The 19,664-nt window shown below is 33.8% G+C and overlaps 1 protein-coding gene across 1 annotated transcript; it reads right to left on the bottom strand.

Moving 5' to 3' along the window:
* Positions 1 to 29: 29 nt before the first annotated feature.
* On the bottom strand, positions 30 to 19,301 carry zdhhc13 (zinc finger DHHC-type palmitoyltransferase 13). Its single transcript, XM_048185416.1, has 17 exons — positions 19,141 to 19,301; positions 18,190 to 18,401; positions 16,309 to 16,431; positions 15,438 to 15,515; positions 15,021 to 15,165; positions 14,860 to 14,924; positions 13,666 to 13,828; positions 13,029 to 13,154; positions 11,382 to 11,515; positions 10,058 to 10,158; positions 8,936 to 9,060; positions 5,270 to 5,332; positions 4,611 to 4,704; positions 4,430 to 4,513; positions 3,296 to 3,453; positions 2,656 to 2,753; positions 30 to 1,023 (listed from the first exon to the last, which is right to left on the bottom strand). The coding sequence occupies exons 1-17, from the start codon at positions 19,162 to 19,164 to the stop codon at positions 879 to 881; spliced, it is 1,938 nt and encodes a 645-aa protein (XP_048041373.1). The 5' UTR covers positions 19,165 to 19,301; the 3' UTR covers positions 30 to 878.
* Positions 19,302 to 19,664: the final 363 nt, after the last annotated feature.

The following is a 19,664-nucleotide window of genomic DNA, read 5'->3' as shown; positions in this document are numbered from 1 at the left end:
TGACCTGGAGAAACACTCTGACCCGCAGATTACAAAAGAAGTCTGATTTATTCCAAAGCACAGAGCAGGATTCAAGAACAGCACATTTCCCTTATAATGATAAAGTAAAATTAATAATATTGAGAACTGCAGTAAAGATGAGATGATGCTAGCAGACATGGGCCTGTACTACACAGTGGTTATTAAAGGCTAAAAAATAAGATCAACTGCCACTGAAAATATTACTGATAACTCAGAAAATGTACAAAGGGCAATGTGATACTAATAGCTGCTGAAATATATTCAAGTATATGATTCATCTTGCATGTATAATGCTATAAATGTTGCGGTAGCTCAGTGGGAGATAAAGTCATTTCAAATGCATTTTGAAGCAGCAAGAGATGTACGTTTCTCAAAATTACAAGAAATCAGATTTTCAGATAATAATCCATATCAACTAAGATTTGTAATTGGGTGCAATTTTTTTTTTTTTTTGGTAATAATTTGTTTTGTAGAAATAAAATTACAAATCTCTTCAAAAAGAGCATAAGGATAGTGGTCATTTCCTGTAAAAGGATTGGAGTAAAACCCAAAACGACGTGATCTTACCGTAGCTTACAAAATATTTCAGTTCAAAATATATCAGTATGCTTATAAACATTCTTATGTATAACTTAAGCTGTAAGGCAAAATCTAAACATCCTTACCATGAATGAACATCACATACATATTTCACTCAAATATAAAAGGTGAACGTTCTTGCAAATAGAACAAAAGATTATCCAAATTAGCATTCAGTCTATTCTTCATTTTCATCATTAAAAAGGCATTAAAATCAAACCAATGGCTCCATTACTGGGGACGTCGCTCTCCCTGAGTGGGTGACTGACCCCTGGTGGTCAAACAGCATCGGGACCGCTGAACATGGGATGGTCTCTGCTGAGACCCATCGGATACTGTTGAGTCCAGTCCAGCACCATTGGCTTACAGAGACCGCAGCACCGGCACTGGAAGAAGTTCACCAGGTTCCTCACCACTCCAAGACTATGAGAGAAGAAACCAGATTAAATAAGAACTGCCACATTTATGAGTGTTCGCTATGGTCGCACAAAAGTAACTGCCAGTTTATATCTCACAATTCTGAGAAAAAAAACTGAATTGCAATATAACCTCACAATTGCGAGTTATAAAGTGAGAAATGCAAGATATAAGCTTGTAACTGCAAAAAAAGTGACTTTTTAATCTCACAATTCGGACTTGATAACTCACAATTCTGAGTTTATATCTGAGGAAAAAAAAAAAAAAAGTGCAAGTTATGTCAGAATTGCCAGAAATGAAGCCAGAATTTTGAGATATAAACAAGTCAAGTAATTGCACATTTTTATCTCACATTTTGGATGTTCATAACTCGCAATTCTGAGAAGAAAAAAAAACAGAATTGAGAGTTCTAAACTCTAAATAAAGTCAGAATTAAGAGATAAAAACTTGTAACTTCAAGGAAACAAGTAATTGTGACATTTTATCTCACAGTTCGGACTTGATAACTCGCAATACCGAGTTCACATCTAAGAAAGAAAAAAAAAACAGAATTGCTAGTTGTCAAGTCAGAATTGTGAGAAATAAAGCCAGAATTGTAAGATATAAACTTGTAATGGCGAGAAAAATACTCAAATAATTGCTAATTTTTTATCTCATATTTCGGATTTTTATAACTCGCAATTCTGGGGGGAAAAAGTCAGAATTGCGAGTTATAAACTAAATAAAGTCAGAATTGCGAGATAAACTCATAACTGCAAGAAAACAAATAATTGCGACTTTTTATCTCACAATTCGGACTTGATAACTCACAATACCGAGATTATCTAAGAAAAAAAAAACAGAATTGCTAGTTTTCAAGTCAGAATTGTGAGAAACAAAGCCAGAATTGCGGGAAAAAGTCAGAATTGTGAGAAACAAAGCCAGAATTGCGGGAAAAAGTCAGAATTATGAGAAACAAAGCCAGAATTGCGGGAAAAAGTCAGAATTGTGAGTTTATATCTCGAAATTCATTTTTTTCCCCCCTCAGATTTGTGAAATATAAACTTTCGAGTTATAAACTGAGAATTGTGAGATATAAACTCAGAACTGCTAGAAAACAAAAAGTAATTATGACTTTTTATATCACGAATCTGGCTTTATTTCTCCGAATTTATATCTCAGTTTATATCTCAATTCTGAGGAAAAAAAACAGAATTGAGAGTTGTAAAGTCAGTTTTGCGAGAAATAAAGCCAGAATTGTGAGATATGAACTCGCAATTGTGAGAAAACAAGTCAAGTAATTGCAAATTTTTCTTTCACATTATGGATTTTTAGAACTTGGAATTCTGAGTTTATATCTCACAATTCTGAGAAAAAAAAAAAAGTTTTACAAGAATTACAAGTTATAAACTCGAAATAAAATCATAATTGCAAGATATAAACGGGAAAAGTGAGGGAAAGGTCATAATTGCGCTATCACGCAATTCATATTTTTTTCAGAACTGTGAAATATAAACTCGCAATTGCGAGTAATAAAGTCTGCATTGTGAGATATAAACAATTCTGAGGAAAAAAATAAAGTCGCAACTACCTTTTTTATTCCATGGTGGAAGCAAGCTTTTATAGTTATCAGCCCTAAACTAGTTCAAACATGCTTACTTGAATGGGTTTTGTCTGAGAGAGAAGGCTTGAGGGAGTTTTCTCTGCCTGTGCGTCAGGTTAGCTCTCTCGGCCGTCGTCAGCCCAAGGAATGCAATCTGTGAAGAAACAAAGAAAACCATAAAGAGTGTGTGCATGTATTTGCGTGAGATCACAGAACAAAACAGTCCTCCACATTAACACTTTCCACTATTGACCACTATTAACTCCCGACAGGAAGCCTAATGCCTCTGCAGGGAGAACCTCTTTACACCATGTTAATCATGTGAGAACAGCTTGAGAAATTCAGTCTCCTGCTGACACACTGCATATGAGAAAACCTTTTAAAAGATTTACACCATGATATTTTCATTTCAATTCAATTGAATTATACTATTTTTAAAAATATACTATTATTATTAATCAATTAATTGTATTTACTACTATAGTATTTATTAATATTTTGAATTAGCTTTTAAATTAGTCTAATATAAGTATAATAAGTATAATATTAGTATAAGTATATTTACATATTTAAGAAATATTTGCATGTATATATATATATATATATATATATATATATATATATATATATATATATATATATATATATATATATATATATATATATATATATATTTCAATTCATCAATTCATTCACCTGGTAGAGCTGCAACAAAAGCAGGATGGAGGCCCAGGAGGTGTGAAAGAAAGTGAAGAAGAAGATGTAAAGCACCCAGGGAGAGCAGCCCATCAGAGCGGTCACCGCCCCCCACACGCCCTCCTCTGTGTAGTGCAGCGGACAGTGTTTGGACCAGTCTATACACAGAGAAACGCACACATGTTTTCTTATTATCATTCTTTTCTAGAGCATAATGTGAGAGTGGATATTGGCGAAATACAGACAAAAAATAAATGCACTGGTCTGCAAATCACCCTGAATGGAAACTGATGCAAATGGGTTTAAATTAATAGGAAGATACATGAAATATGTTTTTACTTTATTTTTGTAGTTTATTTTATTTTATTTTATATGTCTGCATAAACTTTGAAACTAAGTTGAAATGTGGTTTTAATAAATAATACACTTACTGGGATGAGTAGGATATTTTTAAAGAAATTGATACATTTATTTATTTCCAGCAAGGAAACATTAAATTGATCTAAAGTAACAGCAAAGACATTTATAATGTCATAAAATTTGAAAATTTATGAACTTTCTATTAATCCTAAAAAAAACAAAAAAACAATGTATCACTGTTTCCATAAAAATATTAAGCAGCAGTGTTGATAATAATAACAAGATACTGCATATTTTCATAGCATGAACTATTGACATATATTACCATTCAAAAGTTTGGGGTCTGGTTAGTAAGATTTTTTTTTTTATTTCAAATAAATCCTGTTAAAAAAATAATCCTGAAAAACAAAATGTATCACACTGAGAAAAAAAAAAACACTTTCAACATTGAAAATAATCAGAAAGGTTTCTTGAGCATCAAATCAGCATATTAGAATGATTTCTGAAGGATCATGTGACACTGAAGACTGATGTTGAAAGTTCAACTTTGATCAGAGAAATAATTTACATTTTAAAATATATTCAAATACAAAACAATTATTTTCAATTGCAAAAACATTTTACAACATTGCTGTTTTACTCTATTTCTGATCAAATAAATGTAGTTTTGCTCAGCAGAAGAGACTACTTTCAAAAACATCAATCTTTCAAAACTCTTGACCACAAACTTTTAACGTTAGTGTACTGTACATCTGAGTTCCAGTGGTGACTTACACATGATACTGCCGTAGAACATCCACATGCAGAGGAAGTTCAGAGCCACCAGGAAAAGCACAAAGAACGGGTGATTTCTGGCCCCTGTGGAACAAGTTAGCATGAGCAATACATAATGAGAGAAAAAAAATGAACGCAAAAGACGTACATGTCATTAAACATCTTAGTTTGTGCGTGTTACCTATGCAGCCATTGATCCAAATGGAGTGATGGTCCTGTTTAGCGACACAGGCATTACAGGAAAAGCAGTGATTGGCTCTCATTGGTTTCCTCATCTGCAAACCAAGGTTTTAAATGATCTGATATCAGACTTTTTAGAATGTTTACAATGTGTGTTCTTGTCAGGAGAATATTACACAATATTACAGTAAAAATGTGTATTTTTTTTTTAAACCATGGCCTGGTGGTTAGTGCACACGCTTGAACTCATTCAGTTCTAATTCTTTCTTTAAAGTAATGTGACGTGTAGCCAAGTATGGGGTCCCACACTTGGAATTTGCTGCATTTCACCCATCCAAGTGCACACAGAGTAGTGAACACACACACACACACCCGGAGCAGTGGGCAGCCATTTTTGCTGCGGCACCCGGGGAGTGACTGGGGATTCCGTGCCTTGCTCAAGGTCACCTCAGTTGATGTTCATTCACTCCCCTCACCTATGGAGACTTGAACCCACAACCTTCGGGTTATAAGTCCAACTCTCTAAACATTAGGCCACAACTTTTTTTTTTGAGTAGTTAACACAAGTGTAAATTTATCTTGTTACATTTCCCAATGTAGTTTTCTTCTCATCATTTCCTGTCCTCTATACATTATGAATGAATAGACATAACAACTTACCATACATGAAGTACAAAATATTCTGGGATCCAGACAGCCCGCCTCTGCCAGAACCACAATATTCTGAAGAAAGACATGATGACAGAGTGTCACAGAACCTAAAGGAATCATTTGGTCAGACTAACTGTCGTACACTGTGCGAGTTCGGACACTCGGGAGGTCGTAAGCCATTGCACACGTTGACCTGATAAACGTTTCAAAGCAGCTGGTATACAGCACGACTATACTGCATGGCGAGCCAGAGGGGATCACATGAGTTTTCATGCTAAACACGGAGACTGGAGCTATCAGTATTGCTGCTATAGCTTGGGATAGAAAAAGGTGTGTCAGTGTATGCAAGAGTTGCAGCCACTGGGCTGTAATAATATTCATAGATCTAGCCTATGTGACGTGGTTGTGTATGATTTGGCAATAGGGAACAACCGGTCAAAATTTTTTTAAACATATGAAAATTATCAGGAGGTCGGGAGGTGCTTGTAATACGCTCAGCTCGGCTTGTAATTCCCCTCACACCAAGGCAGTAACCTAGTCTTGAACATTTTTTTTGCATATGGGGGGGGGGGGGGTGTTATTGGTCTTTTATTGGTCTTTTATTTAAAAGGAATTACATAATTAAAAGGGATTTAAGGAAAAATAGAAAAAGAAATAAGAATGGTAAAAGTTTTAGTTCTACTGTAGTTTTGAAGTAAACTTTTTGCAAGTATTTCTTTTAAATATGCACACATTCACTCTTAATCATATGTCTAATATGTAAATGTAAAATGTTTCTTGTCTCGTCACATTCAGTTATGAATTGGATGGATAAATAACAGAATATTTTCAATTCAAAACGGTGAAATTTTATACAAATTTTATTACATTTCTATCGTAAAACAGTTGTCAAATATTACATAATTGGCCATTTGCATCTTAAGACACTCTCTATAAAAAACTAAAACTAAAGTGTGGCGTTTGAATTCGCACTCGTCTTCAGTGAAGAGTGAGGCCCTCCTTCTTTGATTTGATTGGCCATCTCAATCATTTTGATATTGACGAGCGCTATTTAACCGTTGATGGTACAAATATAACATTTCAAACTTTTTGTCATCCTAACAACAAACAGAGCAGCATCAAAAGAATATCAAATATTGAGGGGGACAATTTGGCCATTTCTAATAAGTGACGGAACTTGTCAAATGTCTATGGTGGTTACGGCGATGTCTCGCACAATGCGAGCCATGACCATATGAGCATCAATGATTTACATGCAATTTCTCCCAAGCGGAAAAAAATGTCTGTGAGCTTGTACGACAGCAAAAAAGTAAATGCCAGTTTATATCTCACAATTCTGAGAAAAAATTGAATTGCAATATAACCTCACAATTGCGAGTTATAAAGTGAGAAATGTAAGATATAAGCTCGTAATGCAAAAAAATTTTGACTTTTTAATCTTACAATTCGGACTTGATAACTTGCAATTCTGAGTTTATATCTGAGAAAAAAAAAAAAAAAAAAAGTGCAAGTTATGTCAGAATTGCCAGAAATGAAGCCAGAATTTTGAGATATAAACAAGTCAAGTAATTGCAAATTTTTATCTCACATTTTGGATGTTCATAACTCACAATTCTGAGAAGAAAAACAGAATTGAGAGTTCTAAACTCTAAATAAAGTCAGAATTAAGAGATAAAAACTTGTAACTTCAAGGAAACAATTGTGACTTTTTATCTCACAGTTCGGACTTGATAACTCGGAATACCGAGTTCACATCTAAGAAAGAAAAAAAAAAACAGAATTGCTAGTTGTCAAGTCAGAATTGTAAGATATAAACTTGTAATGGCGAGAAAAATACTCAAATAATTGCTAATTTTTTAATCTCATATTTCGGATTTTTATAACTCGCAATTCTGGGGGGAAAAAGTCAGAATTGCGAGTTATAAACTAAATAAAGTCAGAATTGCGAGATAAACTCATAACTGCAAGAAAACAAATAATTGCGACTTTTTATCTCACAATTTGGACTTGATAACTCACAATGCCGAGATTATCTAAGAAAAAAAAAAACAGAATTGCTAGTTGTCAAGTCAGAATTGTGAGAAATAAATAAAGCCAGAATTGTAAGATATAAACTTGCAATTGCAAATAAAATAGTCAAATAATTGCATTTTTTTAATCTCATATTTCGGATTTTTATAACTCGCAATTGGGGGGGGGGGGGGGGGGACCTTTGTGAGAAACAAAGCCAGAATTGCGGGAAAAAGTCAGAATTATGAGAAACAAAGCCAGAATTGCGGGAAAAGGTCAGAATTGTGAATTTAGATCTCGAAATTCATTTTTTCCCTCCTCAGATTTGTGAAATATAAACTTTCGAGTTATAAACTGAGAATTGTGAGATATAAACTCGGAACTGCTAGAAAACAAAAAGTAATTATGACTTTTTATATCACGAATCTGGCTTTATTTATCCGAATTTATATCTCAGTTTATATCTCAATTCTGAGGAAAAAAAACAGAATTGAGAGTTGTAAAGTCAGTTTTGCGAGAAATAAAGCCAGAATTGTGAGATATGAACTCACAATTGCGAGAAAACAAGTCAAGTAATTGCAAATTTTTCTTTCACATTATGGATTTTTAGAACTTGGAATTCTGAGTTTATTCCCAAGCGGAAAAAAATGTCTGTGAGCTTGTACGACAGCAAAAATCGGACTATGTACACCAGGGCTTAAAGGATTAGTTCACTTTCAAATAAAAATCTTCCTGATAATTTACTCAGCCCCATGTCATCCAAGATGTTCATGTCTTTCTTTCTTCAGTTGAAAAGAAATTAAGGTTTTTGATGAAAACATTCCGGGATTATTCTCCTTATAGTGGACTTCAATGGACTCCAGACGGTTGAAGGTTAAAATTACAGTTTCAGTGCAGCTTTAAAGGGTTTTAAACGATACCAGACGAGGAATAAGGGTCTTATCTAGCGAAACTATCAGTCATTTTCAAAAAAACAACAACAACTATATATGCTTTATAAACACAAATGATCGCCTTGTACGTCCGTCTGCTTTCCATATTCTTCAAAAAGCTTACGTTGTATGTCCTAAAAACGGAACTGGTGGCGTGTTCGTTATGTAAGTAGAATAGGAAAGGCGTAGGACATACGGAATGTTTTATGAAGAATGCGGAAAGCGGAAGCACGTGCAATGCGATATTTTGTGTTTATAAAGCAAATACAGTTGTATTTTTTTCGAAAATGACTGATTGTTTCACTAGATAAGACCCTTATTCCTTGTCTGGTATTGTTTAAAGCCCTTTGAAGCTGCACTGAAACTGTCATTTTGACCTTCAACCGTCTGGAGGCCATTGAAGTCCACTATAAGGAGAAAAATCCTGGAATGTTTTCATCAAAAACCTTAATTTCTTTCTGACTGACGAAAGAAAGACATGAACATCTTGGATGACATGGGGGTGAGTAAATTATCAGGAAAATTTTATTTGAAAGTGGACTAATCCTTTAATCCAAAAGGTCAGAATAAATCAATATGATCAATTTTGATGAATCAAACTGCACTCAAACCAGCAACAATTGCACAGAAGCAGCACACAGACCAACTATCAGAATCTCACCACAAGTAACTGCCACATATATTGACCAATCAGACAGCAGCATCTCACCAGCTAATCACAGCCAGTCCTTACCTTCTTTTTCTCCTCCTCGGTTGCCTTGACGATCCCAGGGTCTGTCCTGCAGGAGCGGAGGTAGTAATACAGTAAGGCTGTGATGTTGACCGTGAAGAGCATCTGGACTGTAGCGCTGGGGTCATGTGAACGGCACGCACGTTAAGGCCTTTACAAACACCCAGCAGATATCACTTGTATTTTCCTCAAACAATGAATTTGTATGACAAAATTTATATAAAAGTTTAATAAATTCCATAGAGCAGGGGTTTTCAATCTTTTAGATGCCACAGATGCCCTAATACGATCATTCTCATGATAGGGATCCCCATCCTAAAACGTAAAAGGCATCTATATAATTTATTGTATAAAGATCTAATTGATACCGAGAAAAATTATTATTATAAATGGGTCTAAAATATTGTTTGGAAAATAAAAAAAAATTATATTTTTCTACTTATTAGTCCTACTGAAGTACTGTATTTATTTTTTTACTAATGTTAATCTAATATTTATTATTTTTTATATTAAATCTAATTTATATTTGCTTGTAATAATCTAATGTTTGTTTATATATTTATTTTATGACATTTTTACACTTTTTCCCAAACATTTCCACTGAACCCTTAGCACTCCCTGACGGCCCACCGAGGGTCTCCAGACCCTGGTTAAAATCTCAGTTTGAAAAGTGTTAATGAATCTCAATATATGATCCATGGGGTAGTTAAATACTGCGGCTATTCATCAGGTTGATAAATGTGATTCTGTAGAGAATAAAGCCATTTAGTTATCATATTAAAGGTATTTGCAGCACTATAGATGTTCAGATTTTATTTTAGCAGTAGATAGAGTTTTAATGGCAATAATTAGTGACAATTCAGTTCATACAGCATCAACTCCCCATGACGCACTAAACACGCCCCTGGCACTTCATTTCCTTAATTAGCGTGTTATTAGGATTAATCTGGACGCCTGAAAGATAAAAATCTTGTGTAAAACAAATGCATTTATTCTGAAGAGCTTTTGAATATAGTGGAACGTAATGTGGACATGTAAAACACATCATGGCTGGTATAAACGTGTATTTTAAAGTCTATGATTAGTTTCATATGTGTGTGATGTATGTGTATTATACAAGGATATCAGGCAGAAACCACAAGCCCCAGGTGACCACCATCCAGAAGATAGAAGCCATGAGACCAGTCGAGGGAATCAAAGACCGTATTGACACAGTCGCCAACTGCCTACAGACACAAACAAGACAGCACTGTTAGGACACTTTCAAGAGTGGGAACAACAGTTCTACTTTTACATTTTCCTGATCTTGTTGTTCTGACCTCTTACTGTCTCTGTAACATTTAAATGGCTCTCTCTGACTAAACAGAGCTGCTTCACTGAGCTTACAGCACCCTCGTGAGGAATTCAATATTATTGCACACTCATAGTTGACCAGTTCACATATTTGCATTTGCTTAAAACTGAAACCCTATTAAATTTTATGGAGAAATTCTTTACAATATAATGCTCCTACTAAACAACCTCAAATATAATGGATCTTGAATTTGCTTTTTACTTATTAAATTATCCTTTAATTTCTGTCTGTTTTTTTTGTTTTTTTGTTTTTTTTACACCTGCTTTGCTATCGAGGCAAATTGAGGCAATAATTACAGAATTTAGCGATTCTGTAAAGACAATTCACATCGTTTATCTTTTTTTTGCCAAAACATGCATTTGGTTTTAAACTGAAATGTCCTTCATACAGACACTTAAAGGATTAGTCCACTTTTAAATAAAATTTTCCTGATGATTTACTCACCCCCATGTCATCCAAGATGTCCATGTCTTTCTTTCGTCAGTCGAAAACAAATTAAGGTTTTTGATGAAAACATTCCAGGATTTTTCTCCATATAGTGGACTTTAATGACCTCCAGACGGTTGAAGGTCAAAATTATTCAATTCAACCATCTGTCCACTATAAGTCCACTATAAGGAGAAAAATCCTGGAATGTTTTCATCAAAAACCTTCATTTCTTTTTGACTGAAGAAAGAAGGACATGAACATCTTGGATGACATGGGGGTGAGAAAATTATCAGGAAAATTTTATTTGAAAGTGGACTAATCCTTTAAACATCATACTGCCATGATTTGCAAAAAAAAAAAAAAAAAAAAAAAAAAAAAGCCAAAAGATTTCAATGCCAAACGATTCATAAAACTTTTCTTTTGTCAAGAATTCAGAATCATGTCTTTGTGCAATATGGTGTGCATAGTTTTAGTGAACAAAATGTTTAAATATGTTATACATTTGTGTTTAGTCACTTTAGACAAACAGTCACATCATATCCAATGCAATACACATTTGTTTTGAAAACGATAAGCAAAGAGTTATATTGTCGCAACAGGGCATTTTAAATCTATATGTAAAAGGAATCAATAAAAGCAGCGTGTTTGCTGATGGTCAAAGGGCACCTTGCAGTGAGGTTGATCACAGCCATGATGCAGGCCAGCAGCACACCCTTCAGTAACCAGGACTCGGTCTTCATGTCTAATATGGCACCGATGGCTCCGACCACAACAACACTGAACGCAGACTGTAGAAACACCTGAAACAGACAAGAACACACAGTTCCATACACACTGCCACACACTCACACTCTGTATAATGAAGTCTTTACAACGGCAATGAAAAAAATCAGGGTTACAGCAGAGGAATGTGGGTCAGAGAATAAGTGGAATGTTATTTTCTTGTTTAATAAAAGCCTAAAATGGAGAATTCTCCAGGGCCAAACACACATTATGTGGGAAATTGGTTGCTTTTGTTTCTGAAAGCTTAATTCAAGGTTAAATACAGCCCTGGGATTTCGCCTCACGTCTTCCTTAATAAGGTTAGTGAGAGTGGTGTGTGTGTGTGTGTCTGTGTGTGTGTGTGAGAGAGAGAGAGGGAGAGTTTGTCTGAAACGGTTGTAACAAATACAACCATTAAAACCACATGCAAACCACACTATTTTTTATTAAACTTTATTTTACATTTTCTTAAGGAAATGTGACTATGACTAAATGTTACTATTATAAATGTGAATAATTATATGATAATTTATTCATTTATTTATATATCTATTCATATTTTTCTGTTTTTTGACACATCTAAATAAACAATACACTTTTAAAATAATAAAAACATAGTAATTTTTTCATAATAATATTAATAATAAATTGATGATGATGAGTAAATAAAGGTAATTATTACTAATGCCTTATTTTACTAAAAAAATCATATTAATAATAAATAATAATAATAATAATAATAAATAATAATAAATATATATATATATATTATTTTTATTGGAGACCATATCCATATAACATAGCATCCACATCGTGTCCAGAAACAATATTATTATTATTATTATTATTATTAAGTAAATAAATTATAGAGTTTAATTGTATGAATTATTTTATGATAGTTATTACTTAGTACTAATTGTACTATGAATTTTAAAATGACATTATAATTATTATTATTATTATGAGATCATATCTATATAACATCCACATCATATCTAATAGTGTATATAAATTATAGATTTTAATTTTATGAATTTTACTGTAATGATTACTTATTACTAATTTTATTATGAATTTTAAAATGAAAAATAATAATATTTAATATAATGAATTAAATTTATTATATTAAATTAATATAATATAATTAATAAAGTTAATTGTTATTATTAATATAATTAAATTAAATTAATATAATTAAGATCATATCCATATAACATAATTCACATCATATCCAATAACGATAATGATAATAATAAATATATGTATAAAAATATAGATAATTTTATTTATTTTTATATATTTTTTTTTATTTTATTTTATAAATTCAAGTCATGTCTTTAGCACAAATTAGTGGTTTATTCAAATCCAAAATACCTAAATAATCTGAAGAATACTCCAGATTTCAGTGCATTAAATCTACATCACAAAGTGAAATTTTTAATCAATTTTAATTGTGTAAACTTACTTGTTTTTGAAATAAGACCAATATAAAGAGGTTTAAACTTTATTTTATTATCTGAACAGGGCATGAGTGTGTGCGCATGAGTGTACCTTGTATCTATTGAGCAGTTTGAGACATGTGGAGTTGGCTTTGATTCGTTCGGTCTTCACCACCCCGAGCGTGTGAATGAGCAGAGGGCTGTGCACCTGGTGCGCCAGGTCAATGGGAGTGTGACCCTGAAAATAACACAACAACATCAGCAAAAAAAGGTGAGTGTGAGTGAAGGGCAGTGCTACAGAACCAGTTTTACAGCTATTGTTCTGCTGGTTTAAACAGCATCATTACAGCTTTGGATTTAGAGAACAGACATGTAATAAAAACTACAATAGGAAAGGAAAGACTGTTAAACAGTGGTTTTATAGAGGACCTATTATGTTTTGTTTTTTTTCCCCCATTTTCAACTTCCTGCCCAAGGCATACATAAACAAAAAAATGGACAAGGCCTGATTGAGTTAGTTAGTAGAGTCTACTGGTTAGTAGTGTGTTGAACAGATAACAAGACATACTTAAAACATAAAATTAAAGTTGACCCTATTTACTTCATTAATAAATGTCTCTGGTCTTATTATGCACAGTTCACCAAAAAAGTTTGTTTTCATAAACTCCTAATTTTCATAAATCATCAAAATGTAATAACATTCTCCTTCCTTGAAATGTAACCAGGCTGAAGGGTGCGTGTCTGCTTACATTGGTATTCTCCAGGTCGACGCTGGCTCCAGCCTCCAGCAGGATGTGGGCCGAATCGACATTGCCGGCCAGTACAGCACAGTGTAGAGGCGAGTTTCTGTTCACTTTATCGACCGCGTTCACTGAAGCGTTGCACTTTATCAGGAAGTTTGTGGGCTCAGGTCTGTATCAGTGAACCACAACAACAAGGTGTGAGAAGAGAGAAATAGCAAGACAGGAAAGAGTTGAACCACAGCCTACAATATGATAGGCATTGTCAGCCAGACCACATCTAATATACTTTAAGATATCTGAGCTAGACGTTTTGAGTGAAGGCTCTAAAATTAACACTCGGTAAGTGCCAAATGTGATTAAAAGATGAAAAGATGGCTATAAAACATAAAAATACAGGAAAAATGGTAATACTGTGAAATTTTATGACAAACATTACTGACATTATTAAACTTTTTTACATATCAATATATTTTAAAATGTAATTTAATCCTGTGATGACAACTCCAGTCTTTAGTGTCACATGATCCTTCAGAAATCATTCTAATATGCTGATTTCCTGCTCAAGAAACATTTCTTATCATTATCAATGTTGAAAACAGTTGTGCCGCTTAATATTTTTGTGGAAACCGTAACACATCTTTTCAAAATCCTTTGATAAATAGGAAATTCAAATAAACTTTATTTAATTTAAAATACTGGAATATAAAAATTCTGTAAAAGACTTTATTGTCACTTTTGATCAACTTTTGATATGACATGATATTTGCATAAAAAAAACTGACTTTTATAATTGACTATGTTACTGTACTAAAGCCAAAGAAAATATTATACTACTATCTGAAAAATATTGACTTTGTATTAATTGTATCTTTTATCTACCCATTATTAACCTAATTTTAGATGGATAATCCTGAACAAAAACATTAAAAATTTCTTTTCACTTGAAATCTTTTTAACATTATAAAATTTCTTTTTCACTTTTGATCAGTTTACAATTTAATAAAACCATGCTGAATAAAAGATTTAATTTCCAAAATAAATAAATAAATAAATGAATGTATATACAGTTTAATGGTTGGTTAAATAAACAGTGAAAGGGAGATGTAGTAAATAATGATTGGCAGATGTAGTAAAAAAAAAAAAAAAAAAAAAAAAAAAAAACTAATTTCAGACCCTGATTGAGTCAACTGTACTTCTTACCCAATGATTTTTTGTGCCGCCAACATGAGTGGGGTCTGTCCATTTATGTCTGGTAAATCCACTTCCTATAAAAACACAGGAACAAGAATTGTATTCAGCTTCATTGCTCAGTATTCAAACACTCAACCAGTATTTGAAATGTCACTGTGTGTGTGTCACACCTGTCCTTTGGCCATGAGGTAGGCAGCGATGGGCATATGCTGGAAGAGCACAGCCAGATGGAGACCGCGATACCCTTCACCATCTGCTAATGATGGATCAGCTCCATAACGCATCAGCTGAATGACCATAGACAAATGACCCTGTCTGTTCAGAGGTGACAGAGAACAACATCCGGAGATATAAAACACTGGCAAGTGACATTTACAAGCAAATGTTGCTAGAATCAACATTTTTAAAAGGCATTTTTGCATTGACTTTTAACCAACTGGAATTTTGATGACTTGTATGATGCATGAAATCAGATATCAGTTCTTCTCAAGATCACAGAAATGTCGTTCATTACATTAAATATGACATGTTCCAATATGTTATATCATTGCAAAATGATCACTATTTCAACTGAGAATGTATCTTACCGTATGGCCCAGTGGAGTGGCGTAGAATTCAGATCACCGCCTAGTTGGTCTATGATGGCACCTTTAGATATGTAGTACCTATGAAATACAGCAAAACATATAAATAAGAAGCGTTATAACGTTTAAAAGTGATGCATAACCTTGAACTAGAGCTGCACAATTAATCATTAAATGATCGCAATATCTTATTTCTAAATGACAATGATTCGGCTATGTCTATTAAACAAGAACGATCAAAGCAGAACATTGAAATATGCGTTGGCACTGCCGCTGACCCAGAGAGAGCAGTTGTCATGTACAGGTATAAAACAGGTTCATAATTAGTCTTTTCAACCACACAATATCATTATTTCTGTGTTACAAACATTCAAATTATCACAGAAATACTGGGATAAATGTTTATATTTCGGATATAAACACTAATGTCTACAGAATCGATCAAAACTGAGTAAATCACCTTTTGAAAGTAATTTTATGCTTCAAATAAAAAACTAAATCGTTACACCAGTAGGTGGCGACAAGTGACTGTAAAAAAAAAAAAGATTTATCATTGAATCATTCATTTAAGAGATTCATTCAAAAAGCGCGTATTCATTCAGTAAGGAAACAAGTCATTGAATCATTCACTCAATTCACAAAGCAATTAAATTTTGTTAGAACCTCTAGTAAATCACATTATTTTATTTAGTTGTCTATTTAGAATTGTGGGAGAATCGCGATCTCTAGTTTAAACAAAAAAAATTTAAAAAAATAAATTGCGATCAATTTATGCAGAATCGTGCAGCTCCACCTTGGACCTTAACCTAAATCAACTTTTAACTCTATGAAAAAGCTATGAAACAACAGAAACATATAAATGGACAAATCTTACTTGACAATATCTGCTCGATTATTGATGGCGGCCCAATGGAGCAGTGTAACATTCTCTTTATCAGGCTGCCTGACGTCATAACCAGCCTCTATAAGTTCTTTACACCTCTCAAGAGCACCAAACCTACAATTTAAAACAAATAATGGAAAAATGTTTATTTTTTCATTGTGTACACCCACACACACATCAGGTTCTCTGCCTGAACAAGTGGTAAAAATGATATGCATCCTCTAATGGAAATGAACTATTTGAGCAGTGTGAAGCATGCAGGTGAGACAACAGATATGGACGGCACTTGAGTAAACAGAAACCCAGATATTACAAAAGCTCAATCGTATCCTGTATTTGTACTCTATAATATCACTCTCAAGTTTTGTCTGCATCTCTACAAAGGGAAGATTATTGATCTGTTTTACAGAATCTTTCTACTCACTACTGAACAGCTAGATGTCAGAGTAAGATCAAAAACATGTGCAATGAGTTTACTGGATGCTTGAAATGCCACTAAAATGTTTAAGTGGGAATCTCACAAAGACTGTCAAAACCACACTTTTAGGACCATTAAGATTTTTTGCATTGTCAATAAAGCACTTGTCAAATAAGCACAATTTACCTCCAATAATTATTAGTGTAATAAAAAAAAAAAAACAATACTGCAAAACTGTGAATGGGTTTAATTTAATTGTTTAATTGTCAAGCAAATCACAAAATTGGCAAAATTAGGATCATATAAGAGGTCTTAAAGTTGATTATTTTTAATTATGGAATATACTTTTTTTTTTTTTAAATTAAAGTTAATTATGTCCTGAAAACTGTGAGATTCACGCTTAAAGGGACAGTTCACTCAAAAATTAAAATTATCCCATAATTTACTCACCCTCAAGCCATCCTAGATGAATATGACTTTCTACTTTCAGTTAAACACAATCGGAGTTATATTAAAAATATTCAGGCTTTATAATGGGGGTGAATAGTAACCGATATTTTGAAGCCCAAAAAAACGCATCCATCCATCATAAAAGTAATCCGGGGTTAATAAAGACCTTCTGAAGCGAAGCGGTGCATTTTTGAAAGAAAAAATATCCAAAATTATCCATATTTATAACTTTATAAACTAGAATCAGTGGCTTCTATACGCAAGTCAATTCGCAAGTCAATTCCGGCGGAAGAGTGAACTTTGATCTGACGCATGACGTATTGACGAACACGGAAGCGCAGAGGATAGAGCAAAACAAAATACCGGTCAAGAAGTCTAAAATGAGAATTTTTAAAGAGAAATGTCGGAGGAGCTTGAGTTTGTTTCCCAGCCCTATTTGTTTAAACCGTGAGAGGCATGTACTCTCACCAAAGCTTACGCTACTCCTACATCCTACGTCATTCGCCGGAACTTGACTGAACGCGCGGATCGATGTTACCGGAAGCTATTGATTATAGTCTATATTAAAGTTTATGAATAAAATATTATGATTAAAGTTATAAATATGGACTTTTTTTTTAACAAAAATGCATCGCTTCGCTTTATTAACCCCCTGGAGCCGTATGGATTACTTTTATGATGGATAAATGTGCTTTTTTGGGCTTCAAAATCTCTAAAATCTCTAGTTACTATTCACTACCATTATAAAGCTTAGAAGAGCCTGAAAGAAGAAAGTCATATACATCTAGGAAGGCTTGGGGGTGAGTAAATTACGGGATAATTTTCATTTTTGGGTGAACAAAGCCTTTAAATTTATTCATAGAAATACACAAATATTTTCAGTACACAGCTGTGCCCAAAAATCTCCAGGGAATCTTAATAACATCACCAGCTGTTAAATATTCCCAGTGATACTAAGGTGTAATCCCATTGTGTTTATTGCACGTCTAGGGAATAAGTCTTACTGTGTTGCTTTGACGATATCCCAGGAACTGCTGTCCTCAGGGTGTGAGAACTTCCTCGGCTGCTGCGTGGAATCAAGAGGCCCGGGGCCGAGCTGACCGTGAAAGTTGCCGGGCATGAAACCACCAAAGCCAGGTCCTCCATGACCGTGGCTGTGGGAGTGGCCACCGCCATGTCCATGGCAACTATCACCCATGTGACCATGGGAATGGCACTGTAAAACATTACAATACAGGCTATTTCTGACTGATTGTAAGGTTAACACAAAATGCAAATGATTTGTGATAATTAACCATTTAATTGACAGAAACTGATGGAAAGTGCAAATTTTGTTGTAACTTTCCATATTAGTAGTTGTTGTAGTAACAAGTGCATGGCTGGTCAGGTGACAGCAACATAGCAATGCCCATGAGGGAAAGACCCTCTCCATGTAAAATAAAACAGATTTTTCCAGAAGACTGACAGGTCTGTAATCTTCGTGTCAAGTATGTATCATTTTAATTATTTTTCTTTGTGTGTAAAACTTTTTAAATTAGCAAAAAAACAAGTGCACATTTAAACAAAAGTCAGCAATTATTTTGTTCAATTCAGCACGTGTTGTTGCTAGTAAACCACTGGTTTGGTTCCTTCTAGTGAAGGTTTGAACTTTGATTCTGACGATTTAACCTTTTAATTAGCTAAAAACTGCAGTAGACCCATAACCCATGCTCAGTATTTAGCCCATATTTATGGTCAATAATAGCTTATTAAAGGCAATGATAATGGCACGGTTTGTTTAACAGGTCATATCTAATCATTATATGTGTATGATTTAGATTAGGACTTGAATCGATCAGCACGTACACACGTAGACAGGTGATCTGTTAGCAGAAGATGCTAAGTTAGCTTAACCAGTCTTATAAATCCATCTAATGAGGAAACAAAAGAGAATACAAAACATTTTTCTCTCTTACTCCGTCTCCTTCGGACCAGTCCATCACTTCTGAGCGAGGTTATCCGTGAGTAATCATAAAGAATTTACTCTGACAGATACTGAAGTCGAGCGTGCGTTCAACGCATCTTCCACTTCCTCGATACGAGTGACAAATCCTGCGCTCTGATTGGCCGCTTTGCCTCAGTGACGTTACTCCAGTTTACCTTATTTGCATTTCCTGCCATACAAGAGCGCATTCCGACAGGGTCAGAAAAGTAGATTATCATAACATCAAGTTTTACACTTTTTCAGTGTCATATACCAGTTAAACATGCTGTTCTAGTTCAGTTTGTGAAACACTGTGAAAGCCAAATATATGAATGATATTTTTCTTTAAATACTTTTCAGGCACTGTGTGATTTTCTTTTTATTTTAAAATAATAAATCTGACTATTCCCTATTCCATCTGTCTGTATAGCTAGCAAAAAGTGTCATTTAATACTATTTTATTACATTATACCAAGCAAATACTACATTTTTGAACATTACCATGGCATTTCAATG

The sequence above is a fragment of the Megalobrama amblycephala genome, linkage group LG3, assembly GCF_018812025.1.
Source record: "Megalobrama amblycephala isolate DHTTF-2021 linkage group LG3, ASM1881202v1, whole genome shotgun sequence".
Lineage (NCBI taxonomy): Eukaryota > Metazoa > Chordata > Actinopteri > Cypriniformes > Xenocyprididae > Megalobrama > Megalobrama amblycephala.
Note: the sequence above shows the minus strand (reverse complement) of the source record. Positions and strands in the feature narration are given on the sequence as shown.